This window comes from Hemiscyllium ocellatum, chromosome 1, assembly GCF_020745735.1.
Source record: "Hemiscyllium ocellatum isolate sHemOce1 chromosome 1, sHemOce1.pat.X.cur, whole genome shotgun sequence".
NCBI classification, from domain to species: domain Eukaryota; kingdom Metazoa; phylum Chordata; class Chondrichthyes; order Orectolobiformes; family Hemiscylliidae; genus Hemiscyllium; species Hemiscyllium ocellatum.
In genome coordinates this window covers 19,498,125-19,522,983 of record NC_083401.1, presented here as the reverse complement: position 1 = coordinate 19,522,983, position 24,859 = coordinate 19,498,125, and the positions used below count along the sequence as shown (strand labels likewise).

Genomic DNA, 24,859 nt, shown 5'->3' with positions numbered 1-24,859 from the left:
AGTTCACCACATTGCTGCAGGTCTGAAGTCATACTTAGACTAGACCAGACCAGGTAGGGATTTCCTTCATTAGTGAACTAGCTGAATATTTTCCCCCAACAGTCAGCAATGTATTCGTGGTCATCATTAGACTCTTACTTCCAGATTTATTTCTATTGAATTCAAATTCTACCATCTGCTGCCGCAGGATTTGAACCTGGGTCCCCTGAACATTATCTCAGCCCCTGGATTAACAATTCAGTGATAATACCACTAGGCCATCATCTCCTCTTCAAAAGTATTTGATGCATCTGGTGCCACGCATAAGATTATTACACAATATTGGGACTCTTGTGATTAAGGTTAGTACTTAGCATGAAATGAATATTTATTAATGGACAAAAAATGTGAATGTACCATTCAGAGGGATATAATGGAACGATGTAGGTTAGATGAGCTTCAGGTTAGTTCCACAGGTTGGCACAACATCGAGGGCTGAAGGGCCTGTACTACACTGTAATGTTCTGTGTTCTTTAATATATGGGCTAACACAATTTCAGCCTCTAGAATATAGTGTGAATAATTGATTTAGCTGAGGGAATGGAGTCAAAAGCATTGAAGTTTCCTGACCGTTTTGGACCAGACCAAACACCCTCAAAATATATCCAAGAGATAGCCTAAACCCTAACTTTTTGTTTAAAGGCTTTGTAAGGTTCTGGATTTTGGATGTGATTTGATTGGTCCACTTCGAGACTTTAAACAAAACATACTTTATTCTTGCAATACAGTTAAAATACAAACAAAAAAATGACAAATTGGCATTATGTGTAATTTTATTAAGTGTTTCAATAGAATTAACATTATTTAATTACTAATCATCAGCTGTTCCAATATAGCGGCATCCCATAAACACACCCTTGATAAAGGCAAATTGAGCAAAACAGATTTCCCTCATGCGTTATCTCCTCTTCAGGCCAGGAGAAAGGAACACTGTGAGGAACAGATGCTAGCCACAAAGAGAGAACTCAAGTTTTCCGCTGCTGCAGAGAGAAGGCTTTATCTCACAGCTGCAATAGCCAACTCCACATCCTAAAGAGGAGGAAGTGAGGACTGCAGATGCTGGAGATCAAAGTCAAAAAGTGTGGCGCTGGAAAAGCACAGCAGGTCAGGCAGCATCCGAGGAGCCGGAGAATCGACGTTTGGCTTGGCCTCGTTCCCAATGAAGAGTTTATGCTCGAAACATCTACTCTCCTGCTCCTCGGATGTAGCCTGACCTGCTGTGCTATTCCAGCACCCACACTTCTTGACTCCCACTGAAAGCGAAACCAAAGCCCTGGTTCCACGTGAACCTGACTGCACACACTCATGCTTTTTTCATGCTAAAAAAAATTCAGGGAGCTCAAAGCTGTTTACCAATTACTTCTGAAGCAGACATAAGACACACTCGTGTCAATCCCCTCTCTTCCCTCCACCGCAAGAGAGACAGCACAGAATGGCTCTTAAAGGCACAGCATCATTATTTATCAATACAAAATTAAATGGAAAATGAAGCTATGAGAATGATTTTACAAACATACAGTACAGAAGAGGCCATTAGGCTCATCGAATCTGCATTGGCACAAACTACTCTAAATCTACAATAGTCTCACTTGCCAACCTTTGGCCCGCAGGCCTTGAATGTTGTGACATCTTCTACCCTTACCCAGTGTGGCCTGCACTTGACTCATGTGGTTGACTCTTAACTTCCCACTGAAATGGCTGAGCAAACCACTATTAGGGTGGGCAACAAATGCTGTCTTTGCCAGCTATGTCCACATCCCATCTCAGTCTATTAGGACATAGAGTAGAATGGATACACGACCTGTGGAATAAATGCCCTTTAGGGAAGGAATCAGCCATCCTTATTTGGTCTGAGACAAAGAAATTGCAGATGCTGGAATCCAAGGTCGACAAGCAGGAGGCTGGGAGAACACAGGCAGCATCAGGAGATGGAGAAGTCAACGTTTCAGAACAGGGGGTGGGTCTGGCCTACATGTGACTTCAGACTCAAAGAGCAAAGTAAATTTATAGCCCAGGAACAGGCCCTTTGGCCCTCCAAGCCTATTTGGATCCAAATCCACTCTCTAAGCCTGTCACCCAATTCCTAAGCATCTGTATCCCCCTGCTCCCCACCTCCTCATGCATCTTTCCAGACGCATATGAAATGAATGCTTGTCTCTATTACCTCTGCTGGCAGCCCACCACCCTCTGTGTAAAGTACTTGCCGCGTGTATCTACCTTAAACTTTTCACCTCTCACCTTGAAAGTGTGACCTCTCATTATTGAATCCTTCACACTGGGAAAAAGCTTATCTCTATCTACCCTCTCTATAACCTTTCATGATTTTGTAAACTTCAATCAGGTCCCCCCTCAATCTTGTTTTTTCTAATGAAAGCAATCCTAACCTACTCAACCTCTCTTCATAGCTAGCACCTTCCATACCAGGCAACATCCTCGTAAACCTTCTCTGCACCCTTTCCATAGCGTCCACATCCTTTTGGTAATGTGGTGACCAGAACTATATATAGTATTTTAACTGCAGCTGAACCAATGTCTTGTACAATTTTAACATGACCTGCTAGCTCTTATACTCAATACTCCATCCAATGAAGGCAAGTATACCATATGCCTTCTTTACCACTCTATCCACCTTCAGGGTACAATGGAGCTGAACTCCCAGATCTTTCTGCTCATTAACTTTCCCCAAAGCTCTTCCATTTATTGTATAATTCGCTCTAGAATTAGACTTCCCAAAATGTATCGCCTCACATTTGCCTGGATTGAGCTCCATGTGCCACTTTTCTGACCAAATCTCCAGTCTATCTATATTCTCCTGTATTCTCTGACAGTCCCTTATGCTTTCTGCTACTCCACCAATCTTTGTGTCATCTGCAAACTTGCTGATCATACCAACAGTGCCCTCTTCCAGATCATTTATGTACATTACAAACAACAGTGGCCCTAACACTGGCCCCTGTGGAACATCACTGGTCACCTTTCTCCATTTCGAGAAACTCTCTTCAACTACTACTCTCTGTCTCCTGTTGTTCAACCAGTTCTTTATCCACCCTGCACACCATGTGACTTCATTTTCTCCATTAGTCTACAGCCTTGATAAAGGGAACCTTATCAAATGCCTTCCTAAAATCCATGTATATCAGATTAGATTACTTACAGCATGGAAACAGGCCCTTCGGCCCAACAAGTCCACACCGACCCGCCGAAGCGTAACCCACCCATACCACTACATTTACCCCCTACCTAACGCTAGGGACAATTTAGCATGGCCAATTCACCTGACCCGCACATCTTTGGAATGTGGGAGGAAACCGGAGCACCCGGAGGAAACCCACGCAGACACGGGGAGAATGTGCAAACTCCACACAGTCAGTCGCCTGAGGCGGGAATTGAACCCGGGTCTCTGATGCTGTGAGGCAGCAGCGCTAACCACTGTGCCACCGTGCCACCCACGTATATGACATCTACAGCTCTGCCTTCATCAATCAACTTGGTCACTTCCTCAAAGAACTCTATTAAGTTGGTAAGGCACAATCTCCCCTACACAAAACCATGTTGCCTATCACTGATAAGCCCATTCTTTTCTAAATATAAATGGATCCTATCCCTCAGTAACTTCAGCAACTTTCCTACCACTGACGTCAGGCTCGCTGGTCTGTAATTACCCGAAATATCCCTAGTACCCTTCTTGTACAGAGGGACAGCATGAGCAACCCTCCAGTCCTCCAGCACCTCACCTGTATTTAAGGATGCTACAAAGATATCTGTCAGGGCCCCAGCTATTTCCTCTCTTGCCTCCCTCAGCAACCTGGGATAGATCCCATCCGGTCCTGGGGATGTGTCCACCTTAATAACTTCTAGCCTACCCAACACATCTTCCCTACTTATGTCAACGTGATCCAGAGTAATCAAACTTCTATCTCTAATCTCAACATTGATCATGTCCCTCTCCTCAGTGAACACTGATACAAAGTAATCATTCAGAATCTCATCCATTTTCTGAGGTTCGACACACAGCCTTCCTTCCTTATCCTTTAGTCGACCAATCCTCACAATGTTACAATACTGGGGGAACCCCTCTGCTAATTTAAACCCGACACACAGAGAAGCTCAACTTGCGCCGTAATTTGTTAAATTTCGAGAGGCAAAGAGCTATCCTAGAAGTCACTATTTAAAGCAAAAATTAACCATTTTATTCTTCAAAACCAAAAGAGAGCTTGAGACAAGTATTACAACCCCTTTCTCTTAAACTTATCTTTTACCTCCTACTCTACAATACTGGGTCCAACTTTTTAAAAATCCCAATTAAGATGTACAAAAAAAGGTCACATTTCAAAACCAGTCAGCTTTGTCAATATTCATTTGTGGATCTTCTTCTGTCGATTTTTCTCTGTCATCTTTTCTTCAGTATTCTGCTTCAGGTCTTTCATATGAATAGGTACCCTTCCAAGAGTTCTTCAGCTAGCAATCTATACTTGTTAGTGTTCTTGGCAGTTCTCCCCCTAACTGTTCAAAATGTCTGGTTTTATATCCAAAACATTGGGTCATTTCATTAGTTTGACGCTGTCAATATACTAAATTCACATTTGATTCGATTTTGGTATCTGGAGCAAAATTTACACTGGTTGGCCAAATTTGACTTTGTTTTTGTATCATGGCACCTCAGCTGCACTATTGGTTTCACAATCAAATGTTACATTTTAAATTCTTTCAGCATACTCTGTACCTCTCTATATCCATGCCAGCTTCTGGTCTCTCTTAAAGGTACAGTACATAACACCTTCATAATACTCATAGTACCGTGGTTGACTCTTAACTACCCTCTGGGCAATTAGGGATGGACAATAAATGCTGGCCTATCCAGCAACACCTTCGTTCCAAGAAAAGTAACACAATGCATAGTTGTCTAATTTGGCACAGAAAAATAATAAGGTAGAGGTTAATCCAGAGAGAAAAATAAATATTGGCATTCAGAGGGGTCTGGGGGTGTCCTTGCACATAGATTAACAGGTACAGCAGAAATCAGGAAGGCAAATAGTAAGTTAGCTTTTGTCACAAATGTGTTGCTGTGTGAGGGGAATGAAGTCTTATTGCAATTAAACAGGACATTGGTGAATCCATACCTGGAAGACAGTGTACAGTTTTGGTTTCCTAGTCAAGTGGAGACTTGCCCCGGATAAAGAACGGCAAAAATTCACTTGACGAGTGAAGGGAGTGTCCTGTGAGGAGACATTGAGTATACCTGGCCGATAATGCCTAAAACTGAGAAGAATAAAAGGTGATCAAGTTGAAGTATGTAAAGGTTCTAAGGGGTTTGACTGGTTGGGCACTGAAAACATGTTCCACCAGGCTAGCGAATCTAACACAGAGCCTCAGAACAAAGGATCGGCCATGTTGACTGATGTAAGGTGAAATATTTTCACTCAAACAGATGAGTCTACCCTCGGGAGCTGTGGATGCTCAGCCATTGAGCATATTCAAGACAGACATTTTTAATTACTAAAGAAATTTAGAGACCTCGGAATATCTGGTGCTATTTTGAAGAAATCCTACTTGTGAGGATACATTGAAGAAGTTGGAACTTTTCTCTGTGTAGCGACAAACACTGAGAGGAAATCTGATGGAGATTTTCAAAATCATGAGCGGGCTGGATAATGTAGTTCGGGAAAAGCTATTCCTATTCAAAAGGGACAAGAACAAGAGGGAATAGAAGTAAAATGATCGGCAAAAGAAGCAAGAGTTATCTGAGTAAAACATTGTCACACAGTGAATAGTTACTATATGGGTGAGAACTACCTGGAAGTGTGGTGGAAGCAGGTTTAATTGAGGCTTTCAGGAGGGACATTGGATGGTTATTTCAACAGAAATAGCATACAAAGGCATGGAGCGCAAGGACACAAAGTCATGCTCCTTTGAAGACCCAGTGGGCCAAATGGTCTCCTCCTATGCTGTGACACTTCTGTGATTTGTGAATGAAAGTTTAGTGTTGAATGGTGAAGGAAACTTGAAGGGTCAAGTCCAGCTCCTATCCTATCCTCATGATTGAGACATTGAAGTTCAGCTTGAATTATAACGTACTTCTTTCCAAATGAAGCTGAAAACTGGGACTGCAGTAGTTACTGAACAGTTCAGGTCCTGCACTCAAATCTGGATGAATGGATTTTGTTTTGTTTCTGTTGATTGTCTTTCACTGAATTATTGAGACACAATGTCATAGAGTCATAGAGATGTACAGCACGGAAACAGACTCTTCGGTCCAACTCATCCATGTTGACCAGATATCCCAACCCAATCTAGTCCCACCTGCCAGCACCTGGCCCATATCCCTCCAAACCCGTCCTACTCATATAGCCATTCATATTCCTTTTAAATGTTGCAATTGTACCAGCCTCCACCACATCCTCTGGAAGCTCATTCCATACACGCACCACCCTCTGAGTGAAAACGTTGCCTCTTAGGTCTCTTATATCTTTCTCCTCTCATCCTAAACCTATGCCCTCTACTTCTGGACTCCCCCACCCCAGGGAAAAGACTTTGTCTGTTTATTCTATCCATTGCATCTCATGATTTTATAAACCTCTATAAGATTTGGTGGCACGGTGGCACAGTGGTTAGCACTGCTGCCTCACAGCGCCAGAGACCAGAGTTCAAATCCCACCTCAGGCAACTGTCTGTGTGGAGTTTGCACATACTTCCTGTGTCTGCGTGGGTTTCCTCTGTGTGCTCCGGTTTCCTCCCACAGTCCAAAAATGAGCAGGTTAGGTGAATTGGCCATGCTAAATTGCCCGTAGTGTTAGGTGAAGGGGTAAATGTAGGGGAATGGGTCTGGATGGGTTGCTCTTCGGAGGGTTGGTGTGGGCTTGTTGGGCCGAAGGGCCTGTTTCCACACTGTAAGTAATCTAATCACCCCTCAGCCTCCGACGCTCCAGGGAAAAAGCCCCAGCCTGTTCAGCCTCTCCCTGCAGCTCAAATCCTCCAACCCTGGCAGCATCCTTGTAAATCTTTTGTGAACTCTTTCAAGTTTCGCAACATCTTTCCGATAGGAAGGAGACCATAATTGCACGTAATATTCCAACAGTGGCCTAACCAATGTCCTGTACAGCCGCAACATGACCTCCCAACACCTGTACTCAACACTCTGACCAATAAAGGAAAGCATACCAAATGCCTTCTTCACTATCCTATCTACCTGCAACTCCACTTTCAAGGAGCTATGAACCTGCACTCCAAGGTCTCTTTGTTGAGCAACACTCCCTAGGACCTTACCATTAAGTGTATAAGAGCTGCTAGGATTTGCTTTCCCAAAATGCAGCACCTCACATTTATCTAAATAAAACTCCATCTGCCACTTCTCAGCCCATTGGCCCATCTGATCAAGAACCTGTTGTAGTCTGAGGTAACCTCCTTCGCTGTCCACTATACCTCCAATTTTGGTGTCATCAGCAAACTTACTAACTGTACCTCTGATGCTCACATCCAAATCATTTATATGAATGATGAAAAGTAGTGGACCCAGCAGTGATTCTTGTGGCATTCCACTGTTTACAGGCCTCCAGTCTGAAAAGCAATTCTCCACCACCACCCGCTGCCTTCTACGTTTGAGCCATTCTTTATCCAAATGGCGGGTTCTCTCTGTATTCCATGATGTCTAACCTTGCTCACTGGGAACCTTGTCAAATGCCTTACTAAAGTCCATATAGATCACATCTACCGCTCTGCCCTCATCAATCCTCTTTGATTTCAAAAAACTCAACCAAGTTTGTGAGACATGTTTTCCCACGCACAAGGCCATGTTGACTATCCCTAAACTGTCCTTGCCTTTCCAAATACATGTACAGCCTGTCCCTCAGGATTCCCTCCAACAACTTGCCTACCACCGACATCAGGCTCACTGGTCTGTAGTTCCCTGGCTTGTCCTTACCACCTTTCTTAAACAGTGGCACCACGTTAGTCAACCTCCAGTCTTCCAGCACCTCGCCTGTGACTATCGATGATACAAATATCTCCGTAAGAAGCCCAGCAATATCTTCCCCAGCTTCCCACAGAGTTCTAGGGTACACCTGATCAGGTCCTGGGGATTTATCCACTTTTATGCATTACAAAATATCCAGCTCTTCCTCCTCTGTAATATGGACATTTTTCAAGATGCCACCATCTATTTCCCCACATTCTACACCTTCCATGTCCTTTTCCACCATAAATACTAATGCAAAGTACTCATTTAGTAGCTGTCCCATCTCCTGCGGCTCTCCACAAAGGCCGCCTTGCTGATCTTTGAGGGGCCCTATTCTCTCCTTAGTTCCCTTTTGTCCTTAATGTATTTGCATTCTCCTTTGGATTCTCCTTAACTATGTTTGCCAAAGCTATCTTATGTCCCCTTTTTTGCTCTTCTGATTTTCCTCTTAAGCTTACTCCTACTGCCTCTATTATCTTCTAATGATTCACTCGAACTATCCTGTCTATATCTGACATATGCTTCCTTCTTTTTCTTAATGTGGCAGATTTGGTTTCAACTGTAAGACAGAAATTTGTTGCACAAAAAGTAATAAAACTGAAATGACACAAACTATCCCCATGTGATGCAGTGAGAAAGATTTCAAATACACAGCAAAACAAAATTTCAGCTTCTCCCCAATATCATTATGCTACATGAATACCACAGAAAGGGCTGGAGGAACTAAGCAGGTGCGGCAGCATCTGGAGAGTGAGAAATAGAGTTAATGTTTCAAGTTCAGCTTTAGTCCTACTCAGAACTAAAAGGAACTGTAAAACTGTGCTTCTCTTTTTGCTGGTGTAGAGAGAGATAGGGGAGAAGGCTGATTTGGAACAGAATGTAGGAGTGCCTACAGCAGAAGATCGATGGGAGTGATTAATGGGGATAAAGGAGATTTGGAGATGTTAAATAGGTGTAAATGTTAGAGTGGAGGGAAATGAAGAAAGCGACATTGGGGGGAAGGCATCAGAGATTAAATAGTAAACAGAATGATGGTATAAGCAGTTGGGTGCGATATAAAATTCTGCATAAACTTGAGGGACAATTTTTTTTAAACTTTGTTTATTCAATCACAGGAATTGGGTGTCATTGGCTAGACCAGCATTTATTGCCCATCCCTAGTTGCCCAGAGGGTCGATAGAATTCAACCACATGGCTGTGGGTCTGCAGTCTCTTGTAGGCCAAACCAAGTAAGGACAGCAGTTTCCTTCCCGAAAGGACATTAGTGAACAAGATGGGTTTTTCCCAACAATTAGATTTGTGTGTTATTTTTTAATTTCACTCCTGCAAGATGTAATTTTGAAACTATGTCCCCTAGATGCCCCACCAACAGAAATATCAGTCTTTCTATCAACCTTAACTGTTCCTCTTTAATCTTTTGAAACCTTTGATTAAATTGCCCTCTGCTGACCTTTGAACTTCCCAAGAGTACAGCTGTATCCCTACCCTAGGACACCACGTGCGATTCTAATCAATTCACATTCGAGGCTGGCCTTTATTCTTCCGAAGCTGTGGTACCCAGTTTGCTTTGAGATCAGCTGAGCCAGGCGGAACTTCCGTTTAATGGCCCAGGTGATAGCTGGCTCCTCCAGCCAGGCAGCATTCCATCTGTCCTACACTGGGACCGCTGGCCTTGATGAGAACTCCGTTCTGCATGCTTTGTTTTGCTGATCTCTAAATGTAGCCGCTGTGCTGAATGAGCCATTGAGTAGGGATCCTGCCTGAAAACTCCCTTGTACTCCCCCTCACAGATTTAGGATGCAGGCTGCCATTTCCGTAGTCAAGCCTAACTGTCGTCCTCTCAGTCCCACATTCAATGGTTTAGTTATCCAGTGAGGATAACTGGGATAACAGTGTTGTCACATTACTTCACCAAATGTAGTTACAAAATGGTTATCCATTAATCCCCACAAATGACCCCACAGAGACAAGGTCAATCATTGACGGAGAGACTCTGCTGATTGTACTGGAGGGGCTGCAGAGGAGATTCACCAGGATGGTGCATTCAAGCAATGAAGAGGGACTGGATATGCTCGGATGGTCTTCTTTGGAGAAGAGCACGTTAAGAAGGGGCACCTGATAGAGGTGTGTCAGAATTTATGAGGGGCATGGACAAGCTGGGTACAAAGCAGCTGTTCCCTTTAGTTGAAGTATCAATAACAAGGGGACATAGTCTCAAAGTGAAAGGCAGCAGGTTTAGAGAGCATTTGAGGAAAATGTATTTCCACACAGAGGATAGTGGTGGAGTGGAATACACTGCCTGGGAGGCTAGTTGAGATGGGAAGCCTCAAAACCTTTAAGAAGTACTTGGATGACTATTTAAAGTATTGTAGCATGCAAGGCTGTGAGCCAAGTGCAGGAAAGTGGAACTAGTGTTGGGAATTGTATATCTTTGCTTGAATCGACTTGAAGGGCCAAAGGGTAATGCTGTTTGATTCTATGATGCTGCCCAGATCCTGACCACACCATATCCCATTTTACCCATCACTCTGTGCTCTCTAGCTTACATTGGCTTCTGCTCCACAAATACAAGTTTTCCAAATTCTCACCCTTGGTTTGAAATCTCTCCATTGGTGCACTCCTCTCTCTGTTCCCGTGACCCCTGTAGCCCTCCGAGATATCTGCGGTTCTCCTGTTCCCGTTCTTCTGCATATCCGCATTTTCCATGGTTCCCAGTGTTAGCAGCTGCTTCTTCATGCGCTGAGGTCATGGGCTTTGATGTTTCTTTGTCAAACCTCTCTAGCCCTCTCCTCCTGTCAAGCCAATCCTTAAAACCTCTCACTTAGCCGGGACTTCAGCATCTGTGTAGCTTAGTGTTGAGATCTGTTTGATAATGTTCCAACAAAGTGCACTGGAATGTTACAGACTATAGAATTCCTATAGTGCAGAACATGGCCTTTGGCCCAACAAGTCCAATCCGACCCTCCGAAAAGTAACCCACCCAGACCCATTCCCTCTACCCTATATTTACCCCCGACTAATGCACCTAACCTACACATCCCTGAACACAATGGGCAATTTAGCATGGCCAATTCTCCTAACCTGCTCATCTTTGGATTGTGGGAGGAAATTGGAGCACCCGGAGGAAACCTGTGCAAACAGGGTGGAGAATGTACAAACTCCACACAGACAGTCGCCCAAGGCTGGAATCGAACCTGGGTCCTTGATGCTGTGAGGCAGCAGTGCTAACCACTGAGCCACTGTGCAGTCCCTAGCTTCGTCCACGCAAGTCCCATCTACGTCCACACAAAACTGCAAGTTGTTATTGAGAAATCGGGTATTTCTAAGGGTCTAAAGTGAGGGCTGCAAATGATGGAGATCAGACTCAAGAGTGTGGTGCTGGAAAAGCACCTGAGGAGCAGAAGAATTGACATTTTTAAGCAGAAGCTCTTTGTCATTCCTGATGAAGAGGTTATGCTCGAAACATTGACTCTCCTGCTCCTCGGATGCTGCCTGACCAGCAGTGCGTTTCCAGCACCACACTTTTTGACACTGGTTTCTGAGGGTCCAGGTTGCTTGGATTTTTTTTCACCTTATTTTTGTGTAATTTAAAAATAAAATTGACCTCTCCCCTCCTGTTGCAGGTTACCAAGTCAAGTGTGAATACATCGCCCACAAGGAAGGCGTGGTCAGAGAAGAAATGGCTTTGGCCAGCAAGATTAATGATCGTTCCCCTGTAAAAGTTACATTGCAGGCCCGAGTCCTGGGTAAGCTCATTGTTTTTCCTCTCTCAGGCAGTGTGTCCTGTACTGTGCCAGGTATCTGGGATGGTGCCATTGTTGTGCTGACCGGGTTATGTGTGATATTCTGGCTGGAAAATGTGCTGAAATCGAGCAAATGTTTTAGGACGCAAAATCAGGCAGTCTGGGAACCCCATCGAGCTGTGCAGCTTTAAAACCAAGTAAACCGTCCCCTCAAGAGAAATATTGATGCATGATGCCAACTTGTGACAGTCAACCGAAGAGCAATAATGTACAGCTCGTCCATGTGTGTGACCCTGGTTACAGAAATTCGTGAGGGGTGACCTTCTAGAGGTTTATGAAATCATGAGGGGCATGGATCGGGTAAATAGGCAAGTTCTTTTCCCTGGGGTAGGGGAGTCCAGAACTAGAGAGCATAGAATTAAGGTGAGATGGGAAAAATTTACAAGGGACCTAAGGTCCAATGTTTTCACACAGAGGGCGGTGCATGTATTGAATGAGCTGCTAGAGGAAGCAGTGAAGGCTGGTAGAATTACAACATTTAAGAGGCATCTGGATGGGTATATGAGTAGGAAGGATTTAGATGGATATGGGTCCAATGCTGGCAAATGGGATTAGATTAAATTAGGATATCTGGTCAGCATGGACGAGTTGGATCAAAGGGTCTGTTTCCATGCTACGCATCTCTATAACTCTCAACTTAGAAAATAGGAGCAGGAGTAGGCTATTCGGCCCATTTAGCTTGCTGTCACCATTCTGTATGATCATGGCTGATCATTCAATTCCGTATCCTGTTTTTTTTTTCTTTCTCCCTGTACCTTTTGATCCTTTTAACCATAAGAACCATCTCCATCAGAAATTGCAGGAGAAACTCAGCAGGTCTGGCAACATCTGTGGGGAGTAAGTAGAGTTAATGTTTCGAATCCAGTGACCCTTTTTTTAGAAGGGTCTGCCCAGAAGATGGGACAGCACAGATGCTGATGACCTGCTGAGTTTTTCCGGCAATTTCCATTTTTGTTTGAGATCTCCAACATCCACACCTCTGTGCTTCATTTGGCCAAATCTAGCTCCTCGTTGAAAACATTCAATGTTTAGGTCTCAATCACTGTCTGTGGGAGAGAATTCCACAGGCCCACCACTCTGTAGGTGCAGAAATCTCTCCTCATCACAGTCTTAAAAAGAACTACCCTGTATCCTTAAACTGCGACCACTGGTTCTGGACTCATGGCTCAGTGGGAACTTGTTGGGTCGAATGACCTGTGTCCACACTGTAGGGATTTTATTCTGTTCCTATTCCATGTATCATCAGTAAAAGATGAATCAGGCTGAAAAATCTAACATTCATGGAGTCTGTAAAGTGGTAAAAATACAAAGCCTTGTAAGCACCATTCTCTGTTCATATTTGCCTTTTTTTTATTTGTTCCTGTGATGTGGAATTCACTGACTCGCCGACGCGTTTCCCTGCCACCTCGAGCTAGTGTCTGTGTTCACCTTTCATTGTGCGAGGGTTAACGGAAGGAAGCCATGTTGGAACTGCGGTGGGTCTTTTTCCACTTTGACCCATTCACACCCTTTGTCCCCCTATCTCAGCAATTTCATTTCCTTCAGAGCGTCCATCCGATTCCTCTTTGATAGTCCCTGTTGAGTTGTTGTACTCCCCTTTCAGGCATTGCATTTCATATCGTGATGCTCACTGTAAGAAAACAAATTGGGAACGAGTGATGTACCACTGGGACCAGCGCTGGGGGTCAATATATGTGAATGACGTGAATGAGGGAAGGACACTGACTTGAGCCAAGTTTGCAGATGTCATTAAAATAGGTGGGAAGGCAAATGATGAACACACAGAATATGCAGCGGGATATAGGCAGGTTAAGTGAGTCGTCAAGAACTTGGCACGCAGAATACAGTGTGGCGAAATGTGAGGTTATGAACTTTGGCAGGGAGAATAGAGGAGTTGAATATTTAACTGGCAGAAAGTTACAGAAAGATTTGTGAGCCGTCGTCCACAAATCTCAAGCAAGCCTATCATCCACGTTCAGTGGGTAATAGGGAAGGCAAATAGAATGTTAGTCTTTATCTGAAAAGGAATGGAGTTTAACAGGAGGGAGGTTTGCTAAAGCTACACAAGGCACTAGTCAGATCACAGCTGCAATTCTGTGAACGGTTTAGGGCCCCCGATCCAAGGAAAGATATGTTTGTATTGGAGGCAGTCCAGAGAAGCTTTGCTCGGCTGATAATTGGTATGAAGAGACCGGCTTAAGCGAGTTTAATTACTTTGGATTTGTACTCGTTGTGATATAGAAGAATGAGAGGCAATCTTATTGAAACCAACAAGACTCTTGAGGAGCTCGACGGGGTAGATGTGTAAAGGATGTTTCCCCTTGTGACAGAGTCTCGGACCAAAGGGCATGATCTGAGAATGAGGGGTCGCATATTTAAAGGGAAGTGAATCTGTGGATCTTTCTTTACTGCAGTGGGCTGTTGAGGCTGCATCATTATATATAATTAGGTTTGAGATAGACATTTAAATCAGTAAAGGGATAAAGGGCTATGGAGAAAAGGCAGGAAAGTGGAGCTGAGGATTGTCAAATCAGCAATGACCTCATTGAATGGCAAAGCAGACTTGATGGGCTGAACAGTCTATGTTTTATGACCTTATGTCACCTGTGATTCTTTTGGCAACCACTCTGTCTCTGTGTCCTCCTGTTATTGGCCCTCTGCCACTTGGGACTGTCACACCTTGCTTACTCAATCAAAAACCCTCAATTGTTGGAGACCTCGATCAAATCTCTTCCTAACTTTCACTCTTCTGAGGAGAACAGCCTAGTTTCTCCGGTCTTTCCACTGAATCCTCCATTCTGTAGTCCACGGGTGAACCTCCTCTGCATTCCCTCTGCACTGAGGTCACACCTTCCCTGTGGTTAAATAGATCTGCTCCAGGCTCCTGACGAGAGACTAACAGCCTTTTTCTGATTCTGAGATAAGAAGATATATAGAGAGAGAGAGAGAGAGAGAGAGACAGACAGACAGACAGACAGAAAGTGTCTTTGTTCCAGGTCTAAACTTGATCTTGTGTTGTCAAAGTATTGGTGCTTTGGAGCCCAGCTTGTTGTCATGTACTGTACACTGTTGCTACATAACCCAAACGGTTTCCAGGACTGCTACTACATGCCAAGGGCAGCTGCACTCATCGGTGGCTGTGAGATTTTAATTCATCACTGCATCTCTCTTATCAAGTCAGCAGTGTGCACCATGTCACTGCAGCACTGTTCACCCTGCTGTGTGCAGCACTAAGCACATTGTCGACTTATAACCGAGATATTGACAGATGACCGTCAGAGGCGCATTGAGCAAACTGTGGGCAAAGTGCATGTCTCTCTGAGTCACAAGGTATTAATCACTGTCGTCTATTGTTACATAATGACTTTCTCTGAGCGCAAGAGTAAAGAAAAAAGATAATGATTTCTATAGAGAATCCTCGATGCAGTGAAACACCTCAAGGTGTTAAACACGAGTATTACAAAACAAACATTTGGCAAAGAGCCACTTCAGCAGTAACTCATAGAATGTTGTGTTTTATTGTGAGGGAAATGCAACAGCAGGGAAGTTATGCCTCAGTTAGACAGGGCATTGTGTGACCAAATCTGCAGTATTGTGTACAGTACTGGTGACTGTACTCATGGAAGGATGTTAATCTGTTGGGAAGCGGTTCAGAGAATGTTTACCAGACTAATAACGAGAATGAGGAAAGGCCAGACATGCTTACCCTGTTTCCCCTGGAGTGTAGAGCAATCAAAATTAAAACATTTAAGATCCTGAGGGGACTCGACCAAGGTGGATGTTGAAAGGATGCTTCCTCGTGTGGGAGAATCTAGAAATAGGGCTCAGAGCCCATTTAAGATGGAGATGTGGAAACATGTTTTTTTTTGAGGGTCCCTTCCTCAAAGAATCTTTAAAAATTCTTAAGGCAGATTGTCATGGGGATGAAGGATGATCAGGGCTATGTCGGATTGGAGAGTTGGATATTAAGTGGTGGGAGCCAGATTGAAGGGCCAGGTGGCACCTAATCTTGTTCCTTCATTTGCATGTTCATATTTCGAGGAGATATTGAAACCGTTGACCAAGGCTTAACCACCGAGAGGGGATTGAAGGAGTGCTTAGAGAGTGCAGAGAGAGAGAGAGAGAGATGGAGGAAGTCTCAGAGCTGTTGGATGATGAGATCTGACTGCTATTCATGAAATAATGAAAGTCAGCAATGCTCATGAGGTTCCAATTACAGTGGCACAGATACCTCAGAGGATTGAAGGGCTGGAGGAAGTTACTGAAGAAGAGACAAAGCCATGAAGGGTTTAAAAACCAGGATGAGGTTTTTAAATTGAGGCATTGTTTAACGGCAAACTAATGTAGATCAGCGAACACATTGGTACAGGATGAATAGGACTTAGTGCAAGCTAGGATAGTGGCTGCAATGTTTTGGATGTGCTCATGTTTAAGGGCTAGTTTGTTTCCAGAAACAAGGCCATCTTTTCAGGTGCTTCGTTCAATACCTCTTCATCCACTGTCCTCAACTCATCACTGGCCCTCTCTGAATCTGGCTTGCACTCTCCTCTTTCTGCCATTTACACTTCAAAGCCAATCTTACAGTTTGTAATATGGTCAAACCCTGACTCATAAACCCATTCTTCCTTTCTCCCGCCCAGTGCCATTTCATTGCCAAGCACTACCGACATCTAGTCACCCTTAGCCCCTGTTATCGGCCATGGTTGAGTGGCCAACCTGCCTGCCTCTAAGTCAGATGTTTGTGGGTTCATGTTCCATTCGAGGATATGAGAATGAAAATCTACACCAACAGTTCGTTGCAATTCTGAGGACTCGCTATATTGTTGGATGCAATGCCTTCTTCAGATGGATGTAAAAAATCCTGTGGCACCTTTTTTTTCGGAAATAGAGCAAGAAAGTGATCCCAATGAGCATGGTCTCTGTTGTTCCCTTGACCAATATCAGGAAAACACATTATTCCCATAATGCCCCCTTCTTTTTGTCTGATAGTTTGCTTTGCTCAAACAGCCTGTTATATTTCCTGCATTACACCAGTCAATACAATTCAGAAGCATTTCATTCGCTACAGAGTGCTTTGAGATGCTGGAGGATGATGAAAGAGACTACATAAATGCCCATCAGCATACTTTCCAATCCATTATGAGTGTGGGGGAGCATGCCAAGGCTAGCACCAGACATAACTAAAAGTGAAGTGTCAGCTACAACTGAGGAGTACTTGAAGCAGTAAGTGATAGATAAGGCTGAATGATCCTACAACTTTAAGCTCTGTGTCCCAGCCTCACCCAGTCACAAATGATGTTGGAGAGGTGGGCTCAGTGGTTAGCATTGTTGCCTCACAGCACCAGGGACTCAGGTTCAATTCCAGCCTTGGGTGACTGTCTATTGTAGAGTTTGCACATTCTCCCCGTGTCTGCTCAGGTTTCCTCCGGCTGCTCCAGTTTCATAGAATCCCTACAGTGTAGAAACAGGCCATTCGGTTCAACAAGTCCAGACTGACCTTACAAAGAGCAACCGATCCAGACTCATTTCCCTATTACTCTACATTTACCCTTACTAATGCCCCTCACATACACATCGCTGAACACTATGGGCAACTTAGCATGACCGATTCACCTAACCTACCCACCTTTGGACTGTGAGAGGAAACTGGAGCATCTGGAGGAAGCGCAGACAGACAAAGGGAGAATGTGCAAACTCCACACAGACAGTCGCCCGCGCTGGAATCAAACCCAGATCCCTGGTGCTGTGAGACAGCAGTGCTAACCACTGAGCCTCTGTTTCCTCCCACAATCCAAAGATGGACAGGTTAGGTGAATTGGCCATGCTAAAATTGCCCATAGAGTTTAGGAATGTGTGGGTTAGGTGCATTAGTCAGGGGTAAATATAGAATAGTCGAGTAGGGGAATAGGCCTGTGTGGGTTACTCTTCAGAGGGTCACAGCTCATTCTACAGCATTAACCTTCAGCACTGAAGCCTTCGCTTGCTGGAACATTGTCAAGGCCCACAGTCTTTGCAATATCCAAAACTTTAACTATTTCTTTACATGACGTTTTGAGCCAAATGGCCTGTTTCCACATTGTAGGGATTCTGTGATTTTATGAAATACCCTCAACCTCGGTAATGGAATAGCCAGAACGTCATTGCAAAAGATAAGGCTGAAGCATTTACAAGTTTCAGGCAGAAGTGCATGCCTAATACATGACCCATCTCAGCCTCCTCTGAAGCTCCCCAGCATCGCAAAGTCCAGACCTCAGCCAGTTTGATTCACTCAGCATCATGTCAAGAAATAGTTAAAGTGTTGGATATTGCAAAGTCTGTGGGCCTTGACAGCGTTCCAGCAAGTGAAGGCTTCAGTGTTGAGGGTTGATGCTGTAGAATGAGCTGTGACACTAGACAAGCTGTTCCGTTGCAGCTACATCACTGTGATCTACCCCATATAGGGACAAGTGTCCTGAATACACAAAACTGGTGGCTTAGCGATTAGGCAAAAGTGAGGACTGCAGATGCTGGAGATTGGAGCCTAGATTAGAGTGGTGTTGGAAAAGCACAGCCAGTCAGGCAGCATCCGAGGAGCAGGAAAATCAATGTTTCAGGCAAAAACCCTTCATTATAGAGAAGTTAGGTGCCAGCGCAAGGCTGCGGGTGTGGAGCGGAGGATCCTGAAGGAGAACCGTTGCCGGTGGTTTTGAATCTGTAGTCTGTACTGGTTGTCCTGTTCGGGTCCAAACTGTGCTGGTTTGAATGTAGTCCGGAGTCCATGTGGGATCAGTTGGCTGCAGAGGCAAGCACTGAGGAAGCAGATGTGGCTGTATTAGAGACTCTGTTTCAGGACATGGTTGAAGAACTTCAGGGCAGAGGAGATGACCTGGGGGTTGCAGCGAGAGAGAGACTCACTGAGATTCTTGTGGAGAGAGGAGGAGAGCTTCTTCAAGGTAGGCAAGAGGATTCACAGTGAGGTTAAAATCAACTAGGCAAAAGTGAGGACTTGCAGATACTGGAGATCAGAGTCTAGATTAGAGTAGTCCTGGAAAAGCACAGCCAGTCAGGCAGCATCTGAGGAGCAGGAAAATTGATATTTTGGGCAAAAGCCCTTCAAGCTTTTGCCCAAAACGTCGGTTTTCCTGCTCCTTGGATGCTGCCTGACCGGCTGTGCTTTTCCAGCACTACTCTAATCTAGGTTTAGCAGTTAGTACAGCTTCCACTTAGCGCCGGGGACCTGGGTTCAACCTCACAGTCAGTTGACTGTGGAATTTGCACATTCTCCCCGTGTCAGCGTGGGTTTCCTCTGGGTGCTCCGGTTTCCTCCCACAAAGCTGTGTAGATTGGGTGGATAACCGTGGGAAATGCAGTTTTATAGGGATAGGGTAGAGGGCTGGATCTGGGTGGGATGCTCGTCGGAGGGTTGGTGTGGACTCAATGGGCTGAATGGCCTGCTTCCACACTGTTGGGATTCTCTGAAATCCAAATTGTCCAATGACCACCCCTTCAGTTTGGTCTTAGTCATCAGCAAAATTGATTGATGGTGTCATCAATAACCTGTTGCCTGATGCTCAGTTTGAATTCTGCCAGGGCCATCAGCTTATGATTTTCTAGCAAATCCAAAGTTTCTGCCATGACGGAGAGGTTGCACTGTAGCCACTTTTAGTTCGTCTGATTTGAATTGTTTCAGGATGTGCTTGAACCTACTTCTAGTAATCGCCAGAAACTGGCATTTCGTGTTGACCTGCTAGAATTACTGGGATAAGTTTGAAACTGGCAGTGTGTTGTTCTCTAATAGTTCCTGTTAATAATGTCCATATCCTGTATCACATTCACAGATTAGTAAGGGCCATGTTTTAACCAGTTCAGGCAGCATCTGGGGAGCAGCAAAATCGACGTTTCGGGCAAAAGCCTTTCATCAGGCCTTTGCCCGAAACGTCGATTTTGCTGCTCCTCGGATGCTGCCTGAACTGCTGTGCTCTTCCAGCACCACTAATCCAGAATCTGGTTTCCAGCATCTGCAGTCATTGTTTTTACCATGTTTTAACCAGGACGAATGGTTTGTGGGGCAGACTGGAGCACAGTTTCGGAATAACTTGCCTCCTTTTAAGCCAGGAATGAGGCTGATTATTTTCTTTTAGAGGGTCATTGACCCGTAGAACTCTCTTCCCCGAATACATTGAATCATTGAGTTTATTCAAAACAGAATCAGATCGATATTTGATGGGCAAGGGAGTCAAGGTTTAGACAGAAGAAGTGAAGCCTTTATATCTGACTGATCTTCATAGTCCTTGTCAGTAAAAGGAGCATGTTTAAATTATGTAGGAACTAGTTTCAATGAGACTCAGAGATGTTGGAAAATAACTTGATCAAACCAAAGTGGTGATTAAAGTGAAAAAAGACAGCCTTGAGCATTCAGGAAGTGTTGGCAGCAATTCAAGCATGTGCACACCATCAGTGCTCAGCCTTGAAAGCATTTTCTGAATACTGTCCGTGTACATCGATAGCAAGGAACATTGTTTCTTTCCAACCACTTCAATATAGGCAGTTAGCTTACAAGGTTAATCTGACTTTCAGATGGCACCACCACAATGCAACGCTGGACTGAGGCATGGTTCCGGGTGGTTTAATGGTGAAGGATGATGTCCTGTTGTAGTCCAGCTCTGCTCCACCAGGCAGCGCTCTTGTGCCAAGTGGGAAGTGAGTTGAGAGCACAATTTCCAGGCTGAAGCCTCTCCCCACCTCAGAGCTAAGGGAATGCTGCACTGCTGGAGACGCCTTTCCTGTGCAATATGCTAATTTGAGGCTTTATTACATGTAGAATTTAAGCCATCAAGTAGAACAATGTCCTACCATTGGAAGGAAAGGCTTACATTTATATTGCCCCTGTCACAGCCTTCAATGATCTATACACAAAAACGTCCAGGTCCCTCTGCTGCTGCTACCTAATGTTCATCTGTATAACACTCATTCAGGGTCAGTGCACAGAGATTGGGAGCCAGAATGTATTACCTTTGAAGCCAGCCAGTGTTGGCACTAGGGCAATTGCAAGTTTCTGTAAGGCAACAATAACCAGATCTTTTTTGTGATGTTGGTTGAACGCTAAATATTGATCAGGGCACAGTGTTCCTTTGCTATCCTTTAACCTAACGATGTGGGATCTTTTCCATGCAGCTGAGGAGGATTGTATGCCTCCACATGAGAGTCCAGGACAGAGTCCAGTGTAAGCCCAATGCTCTCGTTGTTCGTTGTGACCTCTGACCTGCTTCTGAACTGAGTAGCTCTGCGGTAGTTCTGGGTTCGTTTCTTGACTTGTGTTGAGTTCAAAACTCGGGAAATCCGAAAGGAGAAAATGGTATATCTCACGACCCTAGAATTAGGTTGTTGAGAAGTATCCAGCATTCCAGAAGCAGCAGCAGAGGGACCTGGACGTTTTTGTGTATTGATCATTGAAGGTGGCAGGACCACGAGAGTCATAGAGAGACATAGAGCACTTTAAAGGCCCTTTAACCCATCAAGTTTATAGCAATAATAACTACCACCAAAGGCATGCTAATCCCAATTGCCTGAACTTGTCCCATCTCCCTGAATGTTATGATATTTCATTTCCTCATCCAAATTTTTTTTAAAAGTTGTTAGGTTTCTAGCATCCACCACCTTCCCAGGCAGTGCATTTCACATTCCCAACATCCTCTGAATGAAAACGACTTTTCCCAAATCCCCTCTGAATCTCCTGCCCCCAAAAACTATATCTTCCTCGTGATTGACCCCTCAACCAAGGTGTTCACCCTATCCATGCCCCTTATAATCTTATACTCCTCAATCATGTCTCCCCTCCTCCTCAACCTTCTCTGCTCTAAAGAAAAAAAATCCAAGCCTATCTAGTAGCACCATAAAGCTCATCCCTGGCAACATCATGGTGAACCTTCTCCGGACCCCCTCTGATACTATCACATCCCTCCTATAGTGAGGCGACCAGAATTGCACGCAGTGCTCCAGCTAGTACAACTCCAACATGAACCCCTTTCTCTTATACTCTATGCCATGACTGATGAAAACAAGTGTCCCACATGCCTTTCTAACCATCCTCGTCACATGCTTTGCCAACTTCAGGGAACTGTGAATAATTACTCCGCAACCCCTCTGTTCCTCTGAGCTACCCAATGTCCATTTATTAACTACTCCCTCATCTTATTGTTTCTTCCAAAGTGCACCACCTTGCACTTTTCATGGTAAAATGCCATCTGCCATCAGTCTTCCCATCTGACCAACCCTAATATATATCTTTCTGCAACCTACAACCATCTTCTTCACTATTAACCACTCTACCAATCTTGGTGTCACCTGCAAAATTGCTTAACATTCTCCCCCACATTTTCATTTATGTATATAACAAGTAATGAGTGTCCTAGTACTGATCCTTGTGGTACATCGCTGGACACCAACCTCCAGTCACATGAATAGCCTTCTAACACTTTTCTGATCCATCTCGCCAAGTTTCCCTCAATTCTACATGCTTTAAACTTCTTAATCAGCCTCTCATGTGGAACCTTGCAAAAAGCTTTGTTGAAATCCTTTAAAACTGTTTCAAGTGGCCTTCCCTCATCCACACAATTTCAAAAGATTCGAACTAATTTGTTAGGCATGACCTCCCTCTGACAAAGCCATGCTAACTATCCCTAATTAACCATGCTTTTCCAAGTGAATATTAATTTGCTTCTTCAGAATTTTCTGCAACAGTTTCTTGACCACTGACCTGGGATTCACCGGTCTGTAATTTCCTGGTTCTTCTCTAACACCCTTCTTGAAACCTGGAACCACAGTAGCCATCCTCAAGTCCTCTGGAATGTCCCTTGTGCCCAGAGAAGAATTAGAAATTTGGGTCAGAGTCCCTGCAATTTCCTCCCTCACCTCCCCCGGCAACCTAGGGAACAACTCATCCGGGATAAGGACTTGTCCGGGAAAATGGAGCCTCCATTTTCAATGTCAAACAGCGCAGTCCCTTTTCCTGAATTCCTGAGCGTGTCTACGTTCTCCTTTTCCAGACTAAAGAGAAGTATCTGTTCAAACCCTTCCAATATCCTGTGGCCACACACTCAAGATTGTCGATTTGGTCCCGAATCAGTCCTACACTTTCCCTGGTTAACCTCTTCCCTTTAATGTATGTATAAAATATCTTTAGGATTCTCCTTAATCCTGTTCCCAACTCCTTTTTCATGCACTATTTTGAGGGAAGTAGAGAGGGAGTGTAAGAGCAAGGAGGTGATGTTTAACTTGCTGAAGGCACTTATTAAACCTAAGCAGGAATACAGTGTAGAGTTGTGGACGCCACATTATAAGGAAGATGTGAAGACATTGGAGAGAGAGTTCAGAAATGGTTTACAAGAATTGCTCCTGGAAAGTAAAATGTCAGATGTGGGGAGAGATTGAAGAAGTTAGAGATGATCTCCTTGGAGAGATGAAGGCTGAGTTGAGATTCGATAGAGATTTTCACAATCATGAATGGGCTTGTCAGGTAGATATGTAGGTTCTTATTGTAAAAAAAAAGCAAGGTTGATAGGAGGAAGAAACATTTTCACGCAGCACGTAGTTAGGGTCTGGAATGTACTGCCTGGAAATGTGGTGGAGGCAGGTTCAAATTTTTGAATAGTAATGGCATGCAGGGATGTAGAGAACAGGCAGGAGATTGGCTCAAGCTAATAGAACCAGATCAGGTATAATGGGCTGATTGACCTCCTTATGCATCGTAACAATTCTGTGAAGAATCGAGCTATGACTTACCTCCTCATTTCCAGTTTAAAAGAGAGACCTGTTATTTTTTACACTCTGTATTCCTTATTTCTAATCCGCCCCTAAAGTGAGGCATTCTCCCAGTATTCATTCTGTCAAATCCCCTCATGATCTCATATTTTAATAAGGTTACCTTTCAGTTTTTCTGAACAGCTGTAACCCAACTTTTCTTCAGAGGAAATCCCCTCATCCCAGGAATAAGTCAAATGAATTAGAAGAATTGCAAACTTCTAATGCAATTATGTTCTTTTTTAAATAAGGAAACCGAAACTGTACTCAGAGGCAGTCTCACCAAAGCCTCCTTTAATATTCCATTCTCCTTACGATAAGTGCAAATTGTGTATCCAGTATATGGTTGAGAATTATTGTAGTGAATATGATGGGGTGAGGCCACCTTGTGTACACATTCTGCACATTCCACTCAGTCCAAATGTCATGGGATCAAACCTCACTCCAGAGGCTACAGGACACAGATCTAGACTGGCACTCCAGTGCAACCCAAAGTAGTGTCATCTCGCAGTTGGGATGTCAACTTGAGAGCCTGTCTACTGTGGAATCTTACAGAGTCGTATGCCACAGAAACAGACCCTTTGGACCAACTCGTCCATGCCGGCCAGGTTTCCCAGTCAGCATGGACGACGAGTGTCATTTAACTGCATTCGACCCATACCCCTCTAAACCTTTCCTATCCAAGTACCTGTTAAAATGTCCATTAAATGTTGTAACTATACCAGGCTCCACCACTTCCTCTGGCAGCTCATTCCATGCACGCACCACCTTCTGTGTGAACAAGTTGCCCCTCAGGTCCTTTTCAAATCTTGCCCATCTCACTTTAAAACCATGCCCTCTAGTTTTGGACCCCCCTACCCTGAGGAAAAGACCTTAACTATTTAGGGTGTAGGTTTGCTCGCTGAGCTGTAGGTTTGATATCCAGACGTTTCATTACCTGGCTAGGTAACATCATCAGTGGCAACCTCCAAGTGAAGCGAAGCTGTTTTCTCCTGCTTTCTATTTATATCTTTCTCCTAGATAGAGTTCCCGGGGTTTGTGGTGATGTCATTTCCTGTCCGTTTTCTGAGGGGTTGATAGATGGCATCTAGATCTATGCGTTTGTTTATGGTGTTGTGGTTGGAGTGCCAGGCCTCTAGGAATTCTCTGGCATGTCTTTGCTTAGCCTGTCCCAGGATAGATGTGTTGTCCCAGTTGAATTGGTGGTGTTTTTCATCCGTGTGTAGGGCTACGAGGGAGAGAGATAGATAAGTTCTTGATTAGTAAGGAGATCAAAGGTTGTGAGGGG

The 24,859-nt window shown here is 44.2% G+C and overlaps 1 protein-coding gene across 1 annotated transcript in view; it reads left to right on the top strand.

The window, feature by feature from the left end:
- Positions 1–24,859, top strand: part of adissp (adipose secreted signaling protein) — a 134,735-nt gene that overhangs the window by 89,908 nt on the left and 19,968 nt on the right. Inside the window, exon 4 of the mRNA XM_060828230.1 lies at positions 11,614–11,736. Coding sequence (XP_060684213.1) covers positions 11,614–11,736 — 123 coding nt within the window. The remainder of the gene's footprint in view (positions 1–11,613; positions 11,737–24,859) is intronic.